Genomic DNA, 20,540 nt, shown 5'->3' with positions numbered 1-20,540 from the left:
CCTTCAGATGGTTGCAGCATAGCTGTTGAAAGTATGTTATGAAAACCTTCAGATGGTTGCAGCATAGCTGTTGAAAGTATGTTATGAAAACCTTCAGATGGTTGCATCATAGCTGTTGAAAGTATGTTGTGAAAATTAAATTATTAAGTAGTTGAAGACATATTTGAAAATGTAAAATTTTTAGTCATTTCATTCATGGCATAATTCTAGAATAAGATTTGTGTGTATGATTTTACAGTTTTTTTTTTCTGCCCACAATGCTATTGTTGCCGAGATTGAGATGTAACTGATTAAAGAAAGCTGTAAAAAAGTGTGAAAGTAAAATATCAGAGTATTTATTTTTTCCAAATTTTATTTTATTACTGACATAAATCTTTATAAATAAAAAAAAAGAAAATAGAAAATTCAATTTCTTTGAAAAATTGAGAGAGGAAAGAATTTACAAAAATTAGATTTTGTAACAATTTTATGTTTTTAATATAAGTTGACTTTACATTTAAATCTATGCTTTATAGAGAGAATTATGGGTGTACTAAACTTATCCCCATGTCACTTATTTATCTTCTACAGTACTGAGTACATGAGACAAGTATATTTATGCGGTCTTTGTGTACAAAAGCTAAAAGAGAAAGAAACTGAAAACTGTCAAGAAATGACTGACCTTGACTTTTGTATCGTGTTAGCCCATAGTACTCTGGGTGATAGGTCTTTTCCATTCAGTGCTTGGAAAATTCCCTGTTTTGGTATGGAAAGCTCAGTATGTGCTTGGAAATTCTTTGAGCATGTAGTTTGAACTGTACATGATTATTTAGTAGATACAGTTTGCTACATTGGCACTATTTCTTGTTAAATTGCATTATTGATATATAAAAAAAATTATAAGAAGCCAACTTACCACTGACTGATGACTAAGTAAAGTATTGTAAGTGATTATCAGGAAATTTATAGCATAAGTACACTATAGACAGTTACATGTAAACACCATAAGAGAATACTGTGGTTATAAGCAGTAAAAATAGTAATTCCATAATTATTAATTTAAAAAATAAATTCCTACATAAAAAAGTATAAAGAGTAGAATACAAAACTGTCTGATGTTTTTTTTTGTATACTGTTTTGTGGGGCAAGTTCTATTTCAATAGTGTAAAGAATAAAGTAGCTTTATTTTCCTGTTTTTTCAATTTCAGAAAAAATAATATAATTATATTTTTCTTCATCTGTTGGTACTGCATCTTTCACTAGTTTGTGATGACTAGACATGCAATCAAGGGTTCCAACATGCTTATTGTATTGATGCTACAAAAATTAAGGGTTTCTTTTCACCAGTAATAGATGATTAGTTAAACTAGTACTCTCAAGATCATGGAGTACTTTTAACTGAACAATTTATGACTTCATAGTTATCTCCATGAATTAATATTGTAGGTAATCAAGAAAAAAGTATATCAGTATATATATATATAGGACTAGTGTGTCATATCAGTAACTTGGCCAAATGCATTCTTTACTTGTCCTGGGCTATTTGGTTAGCATTAATGTTGAGCCCTGGTTTGTTTATATTTGATATGTTTAAACATATGTCCATTCTACCTTTTTTTTTATTACAAAGTGACTATCTGAATGTATACAAGTTTTCAGGTTTCCTTTTTGTTCTGTTTAACCTAAACTGTTTGTCATACCTGTTAGTACCTAACTAAAAAGGTAATACAACTCACTAACCTGTCCATGTAGTGTATAGTGTTAGGTGTTAGTTGGTGTCTAGTGAAAATTGGAAGTAGAGCTGGGCAGTTAGTGGTATTTGTTAACAGAATAATTAATGGGCCCATTAATTAATAAGTACACGCCACCTAAAGAGCACACACACACACGTACAGACACTGTAAAAGCAAGTAAAAAAAAAATATGTTTGCTGCCTTCATAATTTTTTAAACCACCGTGTTATCATGATATTAATCTTCCTATTTTTATGCACATTGTTTTTATGTAGTTTTTGAATTACACTTGGTTTCATATGATAGAGAATCCACTTCTACTTATATAACACTTAAATAATACAAGTTTTTATAGGCACTTGCTATCTGGCCCCTCAGTCATGAAAACTTGCCAGCCTCATTAGAATATCTTAATCCTATAGACAGAAGAATTCACTTCACCATGGAAATAGAGAAACAGAGCAGCCAACTGTTTCTTGACACTGAAAAGGAAAAATTACTACCACTGTATACAGAAAACCTATCCACACTGACAGATACTTACACTTCCAGTCCTGTCATCCAACTTCAGTAAACCAAGGTATAATCCAATGCCTGGATGATAGGCGTAAACGTCATAGAGTGTTTTAAGCAGAGCTGCTATACCTGTACGTTCATCACCAATTCCCTAGAAAAGACCACAACAGAAAATAAAGATAAGGTAAACATTATTACTACTATTTATCTCCCCTACATACAAAACTTAAGTGAAAAATGTATAGCCAAGAAATTCAACAAAGACGCATGCTGGAAATCTTCCAATACTATATATCTTGGTTAAAACTAAACATAACTCACTAATGAGAAACACAAAAATGTAATCTATGAAATTCCATGTTCCTGTAACAAAACCTACATTTGAAGAAATGGAAAGACAAGAATATAAGACAGCACAAGACTAATGAAACGATAGAATTCAGCCGTTGCAGAACATACTGTATGAACTGGACACAAAATAGACTGGGAGAAACCTAGAATCTTAAACTCAGATAAATATTGGTAAACAAGAAAAGTATTGAAATCTTTCTACATTAACAGAACAAAATCTTCATTAAACAAAGACTCGGGTCTATAAATCAACAACTTATAGATACCATTGGAACAACGCATATCTACCTCAATCTACGCTGATTTTTCCAAGCCCGTTCCCTTGGCAGTGGTTTCGCTAGATAAACAGCAGGATTAACTCGACCTTCTCTTGCTTTAACAGTGCCATAATCAGACACATATCTGTAATTAAGAATAGTTGCAAATCACTTATCGTTCCAGAATTTTCAGACACCCTGTATGTAAAACCTGCAGTATCTTGCACAAACTGACCCGAAGATGAAAGACTTCTGAAATACATCATCCTTTACACATGTGCTGCACTAGTATATTATATAGTTACCAATATATTTCTACAAGTGTTTCTTTAATAGGCAATAGCCACCCATTTCATAGTGAACTCAATACAATTATTAATTTCTGAAAAAAATGAGTGTAGGTTCAGCCTCCTTGGGCTGTTCACTTAGATCCATGCCTGCTTATATGACATTAAAGAATACAGTTATTGATCCCTGAAAAAATGGAGTGGGAGTTTAGTCTCCCTAGAACAATAACTGCCTGTATGGTGTTAAAGAATACAGTTATGTAATTATACATTAGAAGCATAACAAGATCTAAAAAAGAACAGGAAATTTACACTATTTAATTCTTAAGTAATCAGAGAGTTGACAATGGATGCTGTCAACCTCTTGCCTTTCCTCTAGTTAGCAGCTCAAAATTATTGGCAGATAGTCTTAGTAGCTTTGTAACAACAAAGACGGGGCGAGAAAGTTTAGTGGCAGTGGGAATCAACCCGAGACCCTCAACATTGTGAGGCACTCCACCCCATAAAACATAGTGGCAGTATTTCCATTATATGGATTATTCAAACAAAAAACAGTAAATCATCATAAACCATAATTTTGATTAGTTGATCATTTTTGTGATGTTAATTGATTAGTTTACAAAACCTTAACTGATGTAATCATTGCTTATACATAAACAATTAAATCACCTAATTTTATACACTGACCAAAGCTATTTTTGCTTTCTCTCTCTCTATACATTTGGTATCTCCATTACTTTTTTTTTAACATTATTAGCAAGATACAGTACTCATACTTGTAGCAGTATAATATATTTTTTTTTCTGTCTAAGTTATTTTTCTAAACGTAATAATGTGATGTGATTAATTCCAAAGTAAGTATTTACTGTTTGCTAGTGGTATGTAGTGATTTCAATGCTTCTTAAGACTTCTAACCTAATGAAAAGAATCAACCAAGATCTACTACATGCATGTTCTTCATTGGAGAATGGAATACGCTGGTCCCCCATTCAATTTCTAAACAGAGGCTCAGAATATTCCATTCTCCAGTGAAAAATAAACATGTAGTTGAACTTGATTGATTTCTTTTCCTCCATTTAACCATCTGTCTTATGACTTTCTCTTTGTTAATGAGATGCATGTTTTTGAATTTACCAAAGCATGGTCATTAAATGCTTTTGTTATAAAACTACTTCTTGTATATGCCATCTAATAGAAGAAGAAAAACTTTTTTTGTATGTGAGAAGCAGTTTACAGTATTGTAACTTCTGACTTTGGTTATACATCATAAGTGTATTGACGTATATCTTAGCCTGAATACATACATTTATGGTATACTATTCACAATTTGTTTACAGTTCAAAAATGAGTTGTACCAAAGTATAAATTTGTATGTAGTTTATATTCAAACTGACTTGATCATTGATAACTAGTAGAACATGGTGAAATTAAAAAAAGTATATAAAGTTATGGTATTTCACTTAATTGCCATTCTTATCTAAGTACACAAAATCGAATATATGGCCATTAAGATATACTCTAAAAACCTTTTAAACTAAAAACTATCTCTGGTACTGTGATTATTCACTCCATCTTCAAAGATTTTAATTAGTCATCCTGTTTACACAATTTTTAATGGCTCTAATGATCCCTCCTTAAAAAGTAGCTTGAATTACTCATCCCTGATTTTGCACTTGTAAACAGAATTCTCAGAACTCAACAAAACACTGAATATATATAAACAAGATTTTTGAATATTACACACCAAATGTGTATGAAACTCAAGAAAATTTTATTTTTCAAATTTGATTATTGCACGTGCATTTTCTTTAAAATATAAAAATGTAACATTTTTTATTTACATAAAATGAAATAAACAATACTCTGTACACTTTCAAAAAATCATTTTGATGCTACAGTATTAATTAAAATTCTAATTTAAGAATTTTGCAAGAGAAAAAGTTTTTTTGTTAAATTTTAACAACACTCATATATTGAAATCAACATTCATTCATAACATTCACTCTTAGTAGGCCTAGCACCTACAAGTACAATTGTTTTTTGCATATCTCTTTTTCTGTTGTTTTTCTTCATATTCAGATGCAATGGACAGACAGACATCCATTTTCACAAATGATATTATTCTGCTTATAGAACTTGACAAAATATATAGAGTTGTGGTATTTCAAGACACTGACTAAAACTAAGGACTATCAAATTCATACTGGAAAATTTGTTCACAAAACTTCCTTGTCAACAAAATTTTCAACATTTGGACCTTCAGAAACATAAACTTTTAACCTATGAAATGACTTTACCCTGGACAAAATTGAAAAGAACTGACTATGGGAAAAAAATTGCAACTCTGACGGACACACAACCGATTTCCCAAATTATATTATTATAAGAAGTTTTACTCCATTTTTTTAGATATAATTGTATGCATACTGTACATTTTTAGTGATATACACTATATATATATCAAATACATGTGGTTGAAATAGGATTAATATTTATAATAATATGTTTTGAAAATTGAATAAAGATTTATTAATTTTGTTTTTCTATCTGGCTATCAGATCTCTTCTATAAGAGAGGTACAAACTTCAGTATTTCTTATACTAGTTTCACATGTAAATGCAGATGTAAGAGAATTAATTTGCTTTATGTGGATTGTTATTCTACAACAGTAATTATGTTTATTGTTATAAAAATCATTAGTTTTGAAAGACAATGAAAAATGCTTTGAGAGTTTCAAAAATTTATATTAATTTTCTCTCTTTTTTTTACATATCTTTTCCCAGTTTTGAATTTGTGTAAATCACATAGATCTGTAGACACACTACTGTAAATACATCATTGTATTATTTTATCAAATAAAATTTCTAAATATAAATCTTAGAAAGTAAAAGCTGTAAAAATTAAGATACATGGGCCATTTTAGTAATTCAGTTTTTTGTTGTGAATGTTTTATACTTTGATATTAGTGTCTTTTAGATTGCTGATGAGGTGATTATTTTGCAGATACTGAACCAGGTGAAATGGAAAAACTTGTGTAAAAGAATGAAGGATTTTGGACAATTTTTCACGCCTCGTCTTGTTTAACAAATTGTGTAAGGTGATATTTGTTCATACCTGAATAATGTGTTAATTGTATTTTTTACATCAGAACAAAAATATGAAAGATTTGGTTCTGATGGAACCCAAAGATCCTGCATTTTTGTCGAATCAAGAACTTCGAATTCAACTGGAGAAATATGGAGAAACTGTTGGACCTGTTACAAACTCAACAAGAAGAGTTTTTGAGGGTTTGTTGAACAGGATTAGGAATAGAGAACGTTTAAGTTGTTCTAATGCATGCCAGAATCCTCTTGATGAACAGCATTCTCATTTAACCATTGAGTGCTCTACTGAAGGGACCAACTCTTCCAGGAAGAGTGATGGCTCCCAAGATTGCTATAAACAAAATGGTCCTCTCAAAACTTTTTCTGTAAATGCATGTGAAAAGTTGAGCTCATCAGAGGAAACTTCAGGAGAGGATTCAAGCTCACCATCATCTTTTTATGGAGTTAGTTTACCTCCTGGGACATCATGCAGTGATGGTAATGGTACGTAAATACAAATTATTTTTGGTAAAATAATTTTAGTGATAAATTATAGATCTATGACCTGTAAGTGTTCTTCCAAGTTTTTGTGTTATGAATGGGTAGTTTTGAATATCTTTAACATACATGTGTATGTATGTTAAAGATATTCATGTGTATGTCAATACATATGTATGTACACAAAAAAATTAGGGTTTAGGGGCTAGTAATTGGTAATATTAAACGTTCGTATTTTCTAATCTGAAAATTCATACAAATATCACATAAATGAATATTTTATTTGCAGAAACTACATAATCTGTAGACTTAATCTGAAATTTCAAATTATTTAATCCACTGTTTTTTTTGCATTGCAATAAAACAACCGTACAAGTTGCATTGAATTGGCATACCCAGGCATTTGAGAGATAAAACAATCATAATTTATATTTCCTTAGAATTTCTTGTAAAATTTTCAAGTGTCCTGGGAGCTAAATTTTTGAAAGCCTGTTATTGGAATTACAATTTCATTTGTGCATTTTGGTTATGTACTTTAAAATCAAACAAAAATAATATAAAACACAACAATCTATTTTTATAAATAAGAATTGTGCAGGGGCTTTTTTAAGTCTTAAATTAGTATTAGATGAGATCAGATGAATATTACTGCAATGGTTTCCTCTTCCTCCTTGTCCATATTGTCACCTTTTTACAGATTCTTCTCTTTCTGCTTGGAGAGCATATTTCAACACTCGGGAGGTTTCGTGGCTAGGAACACTTTTCGAATCCATTCTCCATATCAATCTCTTAAAACTTCTTGCTGTTCATTGGGCAGTACTTACCTTTCTACTGGCTCTTCAGAACCAGTTGGTGATGATCTACTCTGACAATTCTACAGTAGTGTCCTACATCACCAGTCATAGGGACACCCAGTCAAGAGACCTTTATTTTCGAACTTTGTGTATTCTATGTTTGACCCACTGTTATCATATCACTTTGTTGACATATCTTATTACGGCTGCACTGATTCTGATCACGAATCGGTTATCCATCCCGACGAGATTCTACCAATGGGATAGTCTTTGGATCTTCTCATTTTTTGGAAGTTGTGTGTGCTTTGAGGTGTCCCTGATTTAGATACTTTTGCCTCTCATCTCGATACCCACCTTCCCTGTTTTTGTTCTCCTGTTCCTCAGCCATTGGCAGGAGCAGTAGATGATCTCAGTCAGGATTGAACAGGTCGTTGCCTCTATGCATATCCTCCTATTTCTCTTGTCCTATCAGTAGTTTAGGCCACTCCGTGTTGGGTTCTGATGGTGGTACTGTATTGGCTGACTCTAACATGGATTCCACTTCTGTGATGGCTTTTGGTCTCGCCTCCCCTTCCTCTGCGTTCTTCGGCCACACTCCAGTATGCATCATCCATCCATATACACACTTTGTTTTCACACCTGGCTTTTGTCCGGCCCTTCTCCTGAAGGTTGGGTCTTTCCAGGTATTTAGCGTCCTTTTGGTTTCCCATCCAATTTGTCCTTCCTCTTTAATTATTTACCAGCATAAGTGGTATAATAAACATACAGAGAAAGGGAAGAATATGCCAGGCAAATCCAACCTGTAAGAGAAATGGAAGAAAAGACACAGGAAACAGTAGGATTCCAATGAAGAAACAAATGGACCTGGGAACCATAGAAGGATGCACTGCATGTCATATACCATTTAAGGGCCCTGATCAGGCCAAAGAATTGGTCAGGATCAGAATGGTCTTAAAGGTGGGAGATGGAGGGAAAAGAATGAGAAGTGAAATCAGGATTACTTTTCCGATCAGCCACAGTCTTTGGCATAAAGGAACAGTCAAGAACTATGGAACATAACATATCAAACCCAGACCTCAAACACTTTGGAAAGACGGTGAAAACATGTCAACAATATGAGGAACAGGATGGCAAAGAAAAGTAATATAATGAACATGATGAAAAAGGTTCAAACAGAAGATGAGAAAGAAGCAGGAAGGACAACACCAAGGTTCCATTCTTGAATACAAGCAGGTATGGGAGGACGAGCAATGGAGAATGAGTGAAATAACATAAACAGTACATGAGATTAAAACACAGACAAAAATTCACTAAACTGAAAAGTGGAAGACAAAACTGTCCTGTGAGCCACAACAAAGAAAAAGAATAGGTCATAGTCATAAAGCCAAGTAAAAAAGGGTGTCACTGGAGAAATGGTAGGAAGGAAAAGAGGATAACCTAGGCGTATAGACCAACAGCATTAAATATAATCAAACCTGTATCACCAAGGACAGAAAATTTCAGACTGACAAAGAACAAGGTATGCCGACTGCATATTCCTGTGTACAACCTCCAGCCAGCAAAAGTTACTCTCTGCCCACGTGCTGTCAGTCAATTCACGTCCAGAAACCATAGTTCTCAGTTCTATAATTTGTATTAAAGTTTTTTCATGTTTTATGTAATCCTCCGTTTTGATAACCCTTGTATTTCTTCCATTTCAGCTTCTTACGGGCACGGTCAGTGTATTTTATTTGGCACTCTGGCCATGAAAGTGGGTTTTCTCGAGGTTCTCCCATTTCCCCCAACAGCAAAATTCATTCATGTTTTTTGGATCCCCCAATCACAGCCCTGAAAAGTTGCCATTCTGCATTCATTTTAAATCGTAATGTCATGTCAGTTTCATCTTATTTTATTAGTATTTTGCAGTTAACCACTGACCACTGACCACTTCTGAGTCAGGTATACTCTTCATCCTTCAGGAATGTGTCCCCGAAACCTATAGAGTAGAAACATGGCAATACCTCAAAATTTTTCAACAGGAAAGGGACCCCCAGGTGTCAAATGGTTAGGGCATAACAGACCATAAATGGGAGTTTGACCTCAACCAATACTTGGTAGCATCTGGAACTGTACATCAGATCCACATTAGGAAAAGGGTCCTCTACTTTCATTTCAAAAACAGGCACTGGACAGGAATAAGAGCATCCACAACAAGATCCTGACTCTGCATGTGCACATCTCCAACACAACCAACACTGGATCCACCAGGAATCCAACATCCAGTGGACAGTAGGTTGATGAGGGAAATCAATGTGGGGTAACATCTCCAGTCCATGGTAGGAGGAGGGAACCGGCCAAACACATGTGACGACTTGTGTGGCTGGACCATCTCCAATCAACACCTGACCCAACCAGAGGGGCAAACTGCAACATATAGATAAGATGAGATTTGGAATTGTACATCAGATCGATGGTAGGAAGAGTGTCATGCCATCAACAACAGCAGAATGCCACTTCTCTACTCTCAACTGAGTGGTATTGTGCTTCACTCAGGAGGACTGGACCCCATGGTCCATCATCCAAGTAGCTCGGAACTGGCAAGTGGTAAAGAAAATGTGTTGGAAAGTCTGGAGGATCATAGCACTGCAGACAGTACAATGGGTGACCGTGAAACTTTATTTTGAAAAACAGAGCTACCACATTAAAGAAGTTGATCAATCAACACCTGGTGTCATCTGGAATTATACCACAGGTCCACAGTAGGAAGAGTCTCAATGCCACAGAACATCAGAGATGGGTAGTAATCCCTGTCTACTTTACCCATGAAAGTCCATGAGTGTAATGTTTTGGGATGAACATATTTATGAAGCAACAGACCATGATATACAACTACAAGTTGCCATACAGAACACCCCATCTCTGCAGTTTGTGTAACATGATCCTGTGATGTTTTATGTTTCATGTAATATTTGTAATATCAATACACAAAGAAAACAACTGGATGGAGTCAATCAACCAATACCTGTCGGGATCTAGAATTGTACAACAGATCTGCAGTAGAAAGAGCCTTAATATGATAGACATTTAGCATGGTCACAGGACGTACAGTGTGGATTTTAAGTATAGCTGGTCAGGCACCACTCACAACAGAGTGGGATCCAAAACACATGGAGAAAAAGGCCCCTGTAAAGAAAAAGAAATGGAGTAGTCCATATACCCACTCAGATGATGTCCACCCAGGGAAGATAGAAAATGGCAGTCTGGGACAAGGTAAGGTGATGGATTTGATGGGAAAAGACAAACAAAAAGCTAACAGGAATGAGTAATGTGCTTTGGATATGACAGCCTTATGATGGAGCCACTTACAATGGAATATACACTGCAAAGCTATTGTCGAGATGCACAGTTTTCAGAAAGAGCATGACCAGAGGTGGCAATATGATTGTTAAGGCATGGTGTGGCTTCAAAATTGTTTTAATATAGTATACTTGACTCTCATTACATGCAAAATACAATTCAATGTATGGGTATAATATTAAACATTAAAAGTACAAAAAAATCAATTATTTTCAAAAGAAGAAAAAAAAAAAAATTTCAAAACAAAACAACTCTGTAATTTTATAATGACTCACCAGAATTGTTATCAGAGTCAACAGATTCAGCACAAGGAGATGAAGGTGAGAAAGTACACCGAGTTGCAGGAGATGACAGTAGCTGTTCTGATGTTACCATGGAAAAGGCAACAGCATCATCCCTACAACTAAATACTTTAAATCTTGCTCCTTTGTACTTCTTTACAGTTTGTAAGGCTTCTCTTTTGTCACTGAACACTAAAGGTAGCTCTGCAAGAATAGTAATTGTGTAATTATGAAATTTTATTAGCACGATAAAATAATAAAAATATAACGTATTCCTTTTATTTTATTCCAAATGAATAAGAAATAGTTACAAGTACTTTTAGAAACTCTCATATATATATAACTTATCTCTGTCAATCTTTGCATTACCTGACTAAAATAATTAAATAATAAAATTCCTCTCAAACACTACATTACCAGATATACGTACTGTAACCAGTGGTGACTATGATGACCATGCTTGTCACACTGAACAAAATAAGCTATTTCTATGAAAACTTTGATCAATATTTACCTTTGAAATTTATGTCTTTTCACACACTGCAAGCATACCTACAAACTAACACTCTTCTGAATGGTCTATGCTTCTGTTTGTTTGAATATCATGCTCGTTAAAAAAATGCAGTAAACCATCCAATAAGCAGCTATGGGTTGCCCCACATTCAACAAACAGAGCTGTGATGATGTGTATCAGCAAAAGACATGCTTCCTAAAATTAATGGATATAGTCCTAATGAAGTGTATTGTTTTTGTGGACCTGGTGCAGATCTGTTTCTACTATTGTTTCAAAAAAGTTGACCAGTTCATGAGAACTGGAAAGCTGTAGATCTGACATTTTCAAATTAATCCTCCCAGAAAGTCTTAAAATTATTATTTATTTAAGGTTAGCATCAAAAACTGTGCCCGGACCCCATGAACATGTTAATTTAAGATCTCTTGATATCTATGAGCATTGAAGAGTGAAGAGTAGATTAAGGGTGATTAACAACTGTGAATATTTCACACTTACATCAACACATAAACTCTCATCTATAAAAATGTATATAATTTAGAACCTTTTGGAATGTTGCAAGTACACTAATGCTACTAACTACCGATTCAGTGTTTCAATAAGTTCTCTTGTATAAGAAGTCACAATGAGCAAGGTAACATATTCAGTGGAACATGTAATTACTGCTAGCAAGGCAAAGCACAATAAAGAAAATTTATAATGTAAAAACAGTAAATAAAAGCCTTTTGGACAGCTGATACATAACAGATAAAACTAGCTACATACTCAGGATTATATAGTCATATAAGTAGCTTTACACCTACCAACTACAAACAAATTTACTTAACGTCTTAGTTTACAGAGCTTATACCAATACTTTCAAAAATAACTTGAAATAATTTAAAAATGGGTTTCCTCTGTTCTTGATCAATAATGCGATTAAAAGATTCTGATGGAAGTTAGCACCCTTTCTAAAGTGTATTATGATGTACAAAATACTTGTTATATGTTAGTGTACCATAGATGGATAAGGTTAGTTATTAGTTGCAAAAAGAGATCGAGAACATTATAAATAAAATTATACACAAATATCTGTACAAGTGGTCTTAAAATCAACATTATGAACAGAGATCTTATTGATGAGAAATTATTATTTAAAGACAGTTTTGCTCTCTTAATACACAATCTTTTTGATCCTAGGATACTCTTCATTGTCAGAGCCACACAATACACTTCATGTAGGGCTCTGACTTGATAATCACTTTCTGGATATCTATGAATTCTAGAACTGTTATTGGCTGAAGTTGATTGTAGATGTTCTTTGATATGTTGTTCCAAATGAGAACAAACAAAATAATAACATATGTGCATTGAAATTCCCCACTCACATGTTTAGAATAGAAGTTGACATTTTCCTAAAGTGAAAATGTATTTCCGATAGATACTTACCTCATCTCACAAAAATCTATCTTGACTAGTACTGCCCTCTATTGGCACAAATGTTTTCACTTGCCACTAGCCTTGTAACTCCCACTTCTTTCTGCACATCAACATGTAAATGATCATGCAGCAATCCTCCTCCAATCTACCCAGACAGTTACACATGACAGCCAGCCATGGGAAACAACTAAGACCACTAACAAGTTTACTCAGACTCCACCAGCCAAGAAGAAGTTACCATACACAAATACAGTCCAGAGTCAAACTTCACCTATCACCAGGGTTAACTCTTCAACATCCACCGACAGCCTTATAAATTCCAGCCAGCAAAACATTAGATGAAATACTAAGCTAAGATAAGTTTAAAATGGAATCACATACAGAAGACATGTTACATTTACATATATAGTGGTAAAAAAGTACTTGAATCAGAAATATGATTATAAGAACTTCTATGTCAAACAGTTAACAATAGTTGTAACACAAGGATTTGCTGTTATATGTAATACATAATCTAATTGGTAAGTGTAATATGAATAGAGGGTTTAGTATGTTAACTTCTATGCCAAAAAGTTAACAATAGTTGTAACACAAAGATTTGCTGTTATATGTAATACATAATCTAATTGGTAATTGTAATATGAATAGAGGGTTTAGTATGTTAACTTCTATGTCAAACAGTTAACAATAGTTGTAACACAAAGATTTGCTGTTATATGTAATACATAATCTAATTGGTAATTGTAATATGAATAGAGGGTTTAGTATGTTATATTAAACAAGATTTTGAATAAGCAAATCAGCATATAGCCAATAATAAAGCCATGGTGGAACAGTATATATCAGAACTATGTTTTGACACTGTTTGTTGTGTGTAATAGCCATTTCCATACACTTAGCTCATAAAGATGTGTTCAGATTGGGATTTATAATTTCTAAGATGTGGACATCCTTTGTACTTTATGGCATTAGAAAACATAGGAATAGGAGTCAACTTTAGGGCACCATGACTATCCAGAAAAAAATTTACAAGCTGTAGCTCAATCATGGTAACCCAAGTGTCCAAGGTAACAACATTCAACATAATGATGAAGGATAACCATCTGGTAATGAAGCTAATGGAGTATGGGTTTACCAAGATAAGGAGAATGAAACTGGTATCATACTATTCTAAACAAAGACATACTGGTCAAGGTGCCAGAAACAGCATCTGTGGATTTCTGTACAATTGGACTGTTGAAACAAGCACTGGGAAACCACCATCCTTCTACACTAAAAGGATTATGTAACAGTTAAAAGAGTTAATTAGAAAAAGTTACATTACTTAGTTTTGCCTTGTTACGTTTAGGTAATGGTGAAAAGCCAAGTCCTTTTAAGGCTCCCAGGAGTCAGGAGATGGTGAAATTGAGAAAAGCTGTTGAGGCTGGTGATGCTGAATATTTTGGTCAGTGTGTGTGGACAAACCCTCGTTTTCTGATTAGCAGTGGTGACACACCAGCTATTGTACAGGTCTGTAAAGGAGGTTCTTGTCTTTGAAACAGTAATAAGAAAGGAGGGAAAATTAATTATTTCATTAATGTGTGCTTGTTGAGTTTAACGAATGCTATTTAACAGTCAGTATTTTTGGGTTGTTTGTAGGAGGGATTTCGATACAATGTTCTTCATGTTGCTGCTAAAAGTAAACAAGGTGCCATGTGTCAGCTTATTTTGAGTACCATTGAAGACCAGAAATTTATGAAACTTCTATACTCAGATGATTCAGAGGATATTCGTCAGCAACGAATAATCTTCCTGATAGATCTTTACCTCAACACACCTGATAGAGGGGTATGGTTTGTTTTCCTCACATTTTCGTTTGAAAATCTTGATACTATAATTGACGAGAAGTAAAATGTGTATAATACTTATACTATGAAGTAAAATATGACGCTTGATAGCTTGAATTGATTTTTGATACCAGTAATATTATTGTAGTGTTAAGATTATCAAAATTGTAATATGTTGCTCATGAAAGTATTCTGAGCCCATTTGACAATATTATTTTTAGAGCAATTATTTTTCTTCCCTAAAATAAACTTTTTTATTCAAATTTTGGTTACATTTTAAGTGGGATCTATCTAGTATTTATACATAATAATTGTTCATGTTTTCTCCTTAAAATATAATCCTACGGGACCAGTATTTATCTGATATAAAGGTGTCTTACACAAATGTTGATGTATTTATTTATTGAAAATTTCCATTTGAATGACAATTCAGTGGCACAATTTTAATAATTTATAGCAGCATTTCTCAAACTGGGAGTCCTGTCCCAAAATGGGGCTGAAAGGTTATTATGTCTGTGTTTGTGAAGGGGTTGGTGTCACTTTGTGTGGGTTTAGGGGTGTGTGTATCATAATTTCAAATATTTTATACAGTAAAAAGTTTGAGAACCATTGATTTATAGCAGTACAGAAAGTGAAAAACTTCGTTATTATTTATTTGCATACAAAGTTTTACCAGATTAACCTGGTAATATACTAATGTTGTTAGTCGAAGTTCACACTTAAATAAACAAGAGTTATTATAGGCATTCATTGTTAGCCATTGTCATTGTACCTGTAGATGGATTTGAGTCAAATTTAATAGACCTACATGTTTTTTGTTAGCGTTACAATAGGCAATTATAATAAATCTTTCACTTTTATCAATAGGTGTTCAACTGAGAGCTTGATGGTATAAAGTTTAGTGGGCTTGAATGTTTTTGTGAACATTTGTTGCATGTACCAGCTAAAAGCTGGTTTATTGTGATATACCTATTTTTTATTGTCACATTATTGCTTAATGATGTTGATGTAAACTTTCACTATGTAGAATGACTTTTCTAAACTATTCCACAGATGTAATACTGACTGATAAATTAATTTTTAGGTTTCTGGATTATTTTATTTTTTGTGTATGTAGTAAAAGTATTTTTTATGTGATGTAACTAACTTTTCAATGTAATTTCTTGAATTCTGTCTGTTGTGGTATAAAACCCAATACCAAAAGTTGCTCTCCATAATAGGATTTATTACAGTGTACTATTGTGAAAAACCCTACCAAGTGTTAAAATGTTCTTAATTTACTATTTTCTCTACTACAGATGTGTGAAACCCCACTTCACTTTGCATGTAAATTTGGATGTTTAAAGGCTGCAGAAGTTTTAGTTAGTCATCCATCTTGTGATCTCAAGAGGTTAAACAAGTATGGGCAGACAGCAAGAGAGGTAAGAAACATTGAATGAGATTTAGAACTCATTTCTTATGATATATTTCTCTGACAGATTTTAATGTCAAGATAACATTTTTATTGGTTCACATTTGTTTCAGTTCATGTTCCTACAATTGGAAACGCATATTGTTTGTCTAAAAGAAAATAACAAAGCAAAAAAAAACAGTATATGTGCTTGGAAAGATGCAAGACAATTACCTTAAACAGTGGATTGACAGCTTTGTTCCTTCTGTAGAACTATTAACTTCGTTAAATAAGGTAGAACTGACCAAAAACAATGCTCTGTAGTAAAACAGGTACACAGTTTTATACAGAACGATAGCTGGTTATACTTATACAACAGACTAAGCTGTAACTTCTAGATGTCGTCGACTCAGCCATCAAGGGACTTTACTGTCAGTGGCCTATTTCAACACAAAGAGTGAAGCTATACTGTCTGCTAGAGAACAACAAAAGCAAACAGAACAAAGCAATTTCAGCATTTTTCTGGACCATGTGTTTATGCCAAAACTGCATCTTTTAGTAATATATACATGTATTTTTGGAATTATTTATTTAGTCTGTTTGTTTTGTTTTGTTTGAAGAATACAAAACATATTATATGCTTCATATCACAAATTGATGGGTTTACTGCTTATGCTTACATTTTAAAAGTTATTATCTAGCAGTTTATAAGATTCTGATGTAATTTGTTTTAAACATTTAACCTGTTACTTTAAAAATGGTTTCTTAACCATCTAGTGGTGAAAAATCTTGAAACAATTCAGTAGATGTTTTTCACTTGTAGTATATTTGACTTATAATTTAAAAAATGTTTTTTTTTTGAGTATTAAAATGGCCTATCTTGTATACAATATGATAATAATCTTTAACCCTATCACTACAGGCATCCTTTTCTGCATGTGTCATGTGGTTTTACTGAGTTACATTCAGTGTTTAATTAAACTGCTTTCTTATCATGATGTATATGAATAAACTTGACATAAAAACATAGATAATAATCCAAATTTTAATATCTTATAAGTTTTAAGCTATTAACTTTATGAGGCAATACTTTAAAATAATCCTCAACTTTCCCTAGTATGAGAACTGTAACATTTGCTCTCTAGGAATCCCCTCTTCTCTAATTTATTTACCACCACTTCGATAAATTATTCATTATAAGATCGTTATCACTCAGGCAAAGCATTCTCTTTTAGAAATTGGTAGTAGTTCTTTTTGATGTTTAATACTATATTATTTTTAACCAGTAGAAAGCAAAAGTTTTATTCTATCAAATGATGTGTTATATTATGTTGTTTTCTGTACAGAGAACTGTCTATTTCACTTCCAGTTCAAACTTTATTCCCATGGGAAACACATCAGTGAGCATAGCTGAATTTTTAACAGCCCTTATTGCGTAGTTAGAAAGCCAGAACAATTGTGATAGTTGTAGAACATTGTCTGCTTTTTGTGTATTATTATTATTATTCTGTGTTCTTTGGTGCATTATTTAATTAAATAAAATATTTAGTGCAGTAGCACCATTAGTATAAAGAAGTAGGGTTAGGTTTCAGCAGTAGTCACCAGGAAAAAAAAAATACTCAGGTAAGTACTATGTTTCTTGCAGGGGTTTTCCTAATGTGCAGTTGATCACAAACTGTACGCCTGTAAAAAATTTTGTGCAGTTGAAAACTCACCTGTATGGGTAAGTTCAAGTGTATAAATAAAAAAAAATGATTTAAGATTATAAAATCCCATTCCAGAGTTGATAAATAAATGTATTTACTAGAATATTCTTCAATTTTTATATCATTCATTACTAGGCGTGTATATGTGAGGTACAATAAGGTGTCATGTAATATAAAATGATGATTTTAAAATGTTATTTTGCAGTTGAAAAGCTAGAGACCGTATCAATGGGCAATAAAACAATAGAATTTAAGTAGAAACAGATACATACTGTTATGAGCTTTAAGCTATTTAGGATAAACACTCGTAGTTTAACATTACAGTTTGAAGTCATTTTAGAAAGAAAAAAAAGAGTGTAATTTAGATTTATTTCATATCTTTTCATGGTCAAATTGACAACCTTGTATGGAGTTAGGGTAGAGAAAATAACAGATAAAATATAAGGTTTTACTTAGAAAAAACGTTTAAAATTTTTAGAAGGTTTTAGAGAATAGGCAAATGAAATTTTATAATTTTCAGATGAAAAAAAGTACTTTTAATCTTAACACGAAAATCACTTTCTACTCAGAACAGTCAACACTTTGACTCCATATTATATTCATGGAGAAATTTTTAGTGAGAATACTTCATTCCAAATTCTGATTTTTTGTCTAAAAAGACTTAATGCTCATTGAAAGATTGCAAAATTTCATGAAGATACACAAAATATATTAGAAGTCAATTTGGGGTCATGAACACGGATCGACCGAGCTCATAGTGAGTGTGTTCATTACCTCGTGTTACTACCTGATTGTTTCTGTTGGCTGGATACGAAAAAAAATCAAAGCAGTTGCAAGGTTTATCGAACTACCGGTTTTGTTAACAAAAATCAAAATTTTAGTACACTTGGTGTTTTTGACTTTAAGATAATAAAAATATGTTATTCATCAGTTGCATCCTTTCAACAAATAGATTTTTTCTAACATTGTTCTTTATTACAGTTTTCAATGAGTTTTGTGTTATTTTCAAAAATGTATATTGTCTAACTATGATAAAGGATGTTAATCAATCTGAACCATCAGCAGGGTTGTAAAGCATCATTCTTTGAGGAACTGGTGTTGTAAAATTACGTGTTAACATCTTTTCTAATACATGGCATGAAAACTAATACTATTTGTGGTTTATAAATCCATGTAGTCAAGAAATTTAGTTTTCTTATGTGAAGATCATAGTAACATTTGTTTTGTTTTTTTGTTATTGAAAACTACTCTTAAATCTAAATATCTTTTTGAAGATGATTCTGGGAAGTGTATCTGATATATTGACATCTTGGGTTCTATGCTGAATTTCTATAAAAGACTTAATGAAGGACTCGTCATAGAGCCCAGGATAAAAAGATATGATGAAAAATGTAATTTTCAAAATTTATTAGTAATTTACTGTATACTACATCACTGGTAACTGTTCATGTCGGCTCATATTGTCATTGAGCTTGACTCATATTCTTTTTCAGACAAGTGTATTTTAAAAGGAATTTCAGAACTCGGAAATTTGGTTCCTTGCACTGTTAAAACTTTTGTAAGGGTAAAGTAGATATATATACAGTCTTGAGTACTGTATACAATCAAATGAATAGTAATGAAAGATTTATATGAATTGTTATGTAACAGAATAGTTAAGTTGAAAGTTATGTAGTCTGGCTTTGTTATATAATTTCTGTTTTGAAATTTACATTTTAAACTACATTTTCTTCAACAGATAATTTGTGACAGATGTGTAGGAGCTCCCACAGAACTCAAAAAACAGATTGAAAATTTGTTTGAAAGTAAGTGTACCTAGTATGGCAGTAGTTTGACTGTGTTTGTAGAATTGAAAATCACTGAAAGCTTGTTTTACTTTTATCATTCTAGGGGTGAATTAGTAGTTAATAGTAAACTGAACATGGACAACTGAGAATGTGAACACTGAAGTATGCTTTAAGTAGATAAATTATAAGATTAATGTGATATACTGATATGAGTACAATTTTACAAAAATGCAAAAAAAATAATACCAGAGCCGACTAACTTTTCTTTTTTTTGACGACTAATTGATAAGTGTGTGTTAATAAGAAAATAATGAATTATGTCAAAAACCTTGAAATTAATACCAAGTCTTTTTTGAAAAATTAGGGTTGTTGATGATGATGCCTAATTATTTATTAAAATATCTGATTAAAACATACTTAGTCTGATAAAAATTAAGATGATTTATCAGTAGAAAACTATAATCACTTGCTACATTAAAATTACTTTAATTCATTTTAATAAGATTTGTCTGTTTGATACAGGAAAGTAGAATCATGTTTGTTCTTTGGAAATATCAAAACAGATTTTACTGATAACTGAGTTTATTTAATGATTATTGCAGTTTTTACTATAAACATTAACTTATTGTTATTCCTATTTTACATTAATAAAGTTAGTAATTACAGATATTGATAACCATATTGTTAATTACATTCAGTAGCCAAATTAATCAGATATTGATGACCATATTGTTAATTATATTCAGTAGCCAAATTAATCAGATATTGATGAACGTATTGTTAATT

General features: G+C 32.5%; 1 protein-coding gene and 1 long non-coding RNA gene across 3 annotated transcripts in view; both read left to right on the top strand.

Moving 5' to 3' along the window:
* Positions 1-6,704, top strand: part of LOC111088981 — a 12,760-nt gene extending 6,056 nt beyond the window's left edge. Inside the window, exon 3 of the long non-coding RNA XR_002613370.1 lies at positions 6,127-6,704. This is a non-coding gene — a long non-coding RNA (uncharacterized LOC111088981). The remainder of the gene's footprint in view (positions 1-6,126) is intronic.
* Positions 6,705-14,398: 7,694 nt separating this feature from the next.
* The window catches only part of LOC106471866 (ankyrin repeat and LEM domain-containing protein 2-like), a 33,778-nt gene continuing 27,636 nt past the window's right edge, over positions 14,399-20,540 (top strand). For both annotated transcript variants that reach the window (XM_022400482.1, XM_022400481.1), the window contains exons 1-4: positions 14,399-14,554; positions 14,684-14,872; positions 16,170-16,292; positions 19,706-19,772. In XM_022400482.1, coding sequence (XP_022256190.1) covers positions 14,441-14,554; positions 14,684-14,872; positions 16,170-16,292; positions 19,706-19,772 — 493 coding nt within the window. In that variant the 5' untranslated portion in view covers positions 14,399-14,440. The remainder of the gene's footprint in view (positions 14,555-14,683; positions 14,873-16,169; positions 16,293-19,705; positions 19,773-20,540) is intronic.

The sequence above is a fragment of the Limulus polyphemus genome, unplaced genomic scaffold (assembly GCF_000517525.1).
Source record: "Limulus polyphemus unplaced genomic scaffold, Limulus_polyphemus-2.1.2 Scaffold4920, whole genome shotgun sequence".
Taxonomy (NCBI): domain Eukaryota; kingdom Metazoa; phylum Arthropoda; class Merostomata; order Xiphosura; family Limulidae; genus Limulus; species Limulus polyphemus.
Note: the sequence above shows the minus strand (reverse complement) of the source record. Positions and strands in the feature narration are given on the sequence as shown.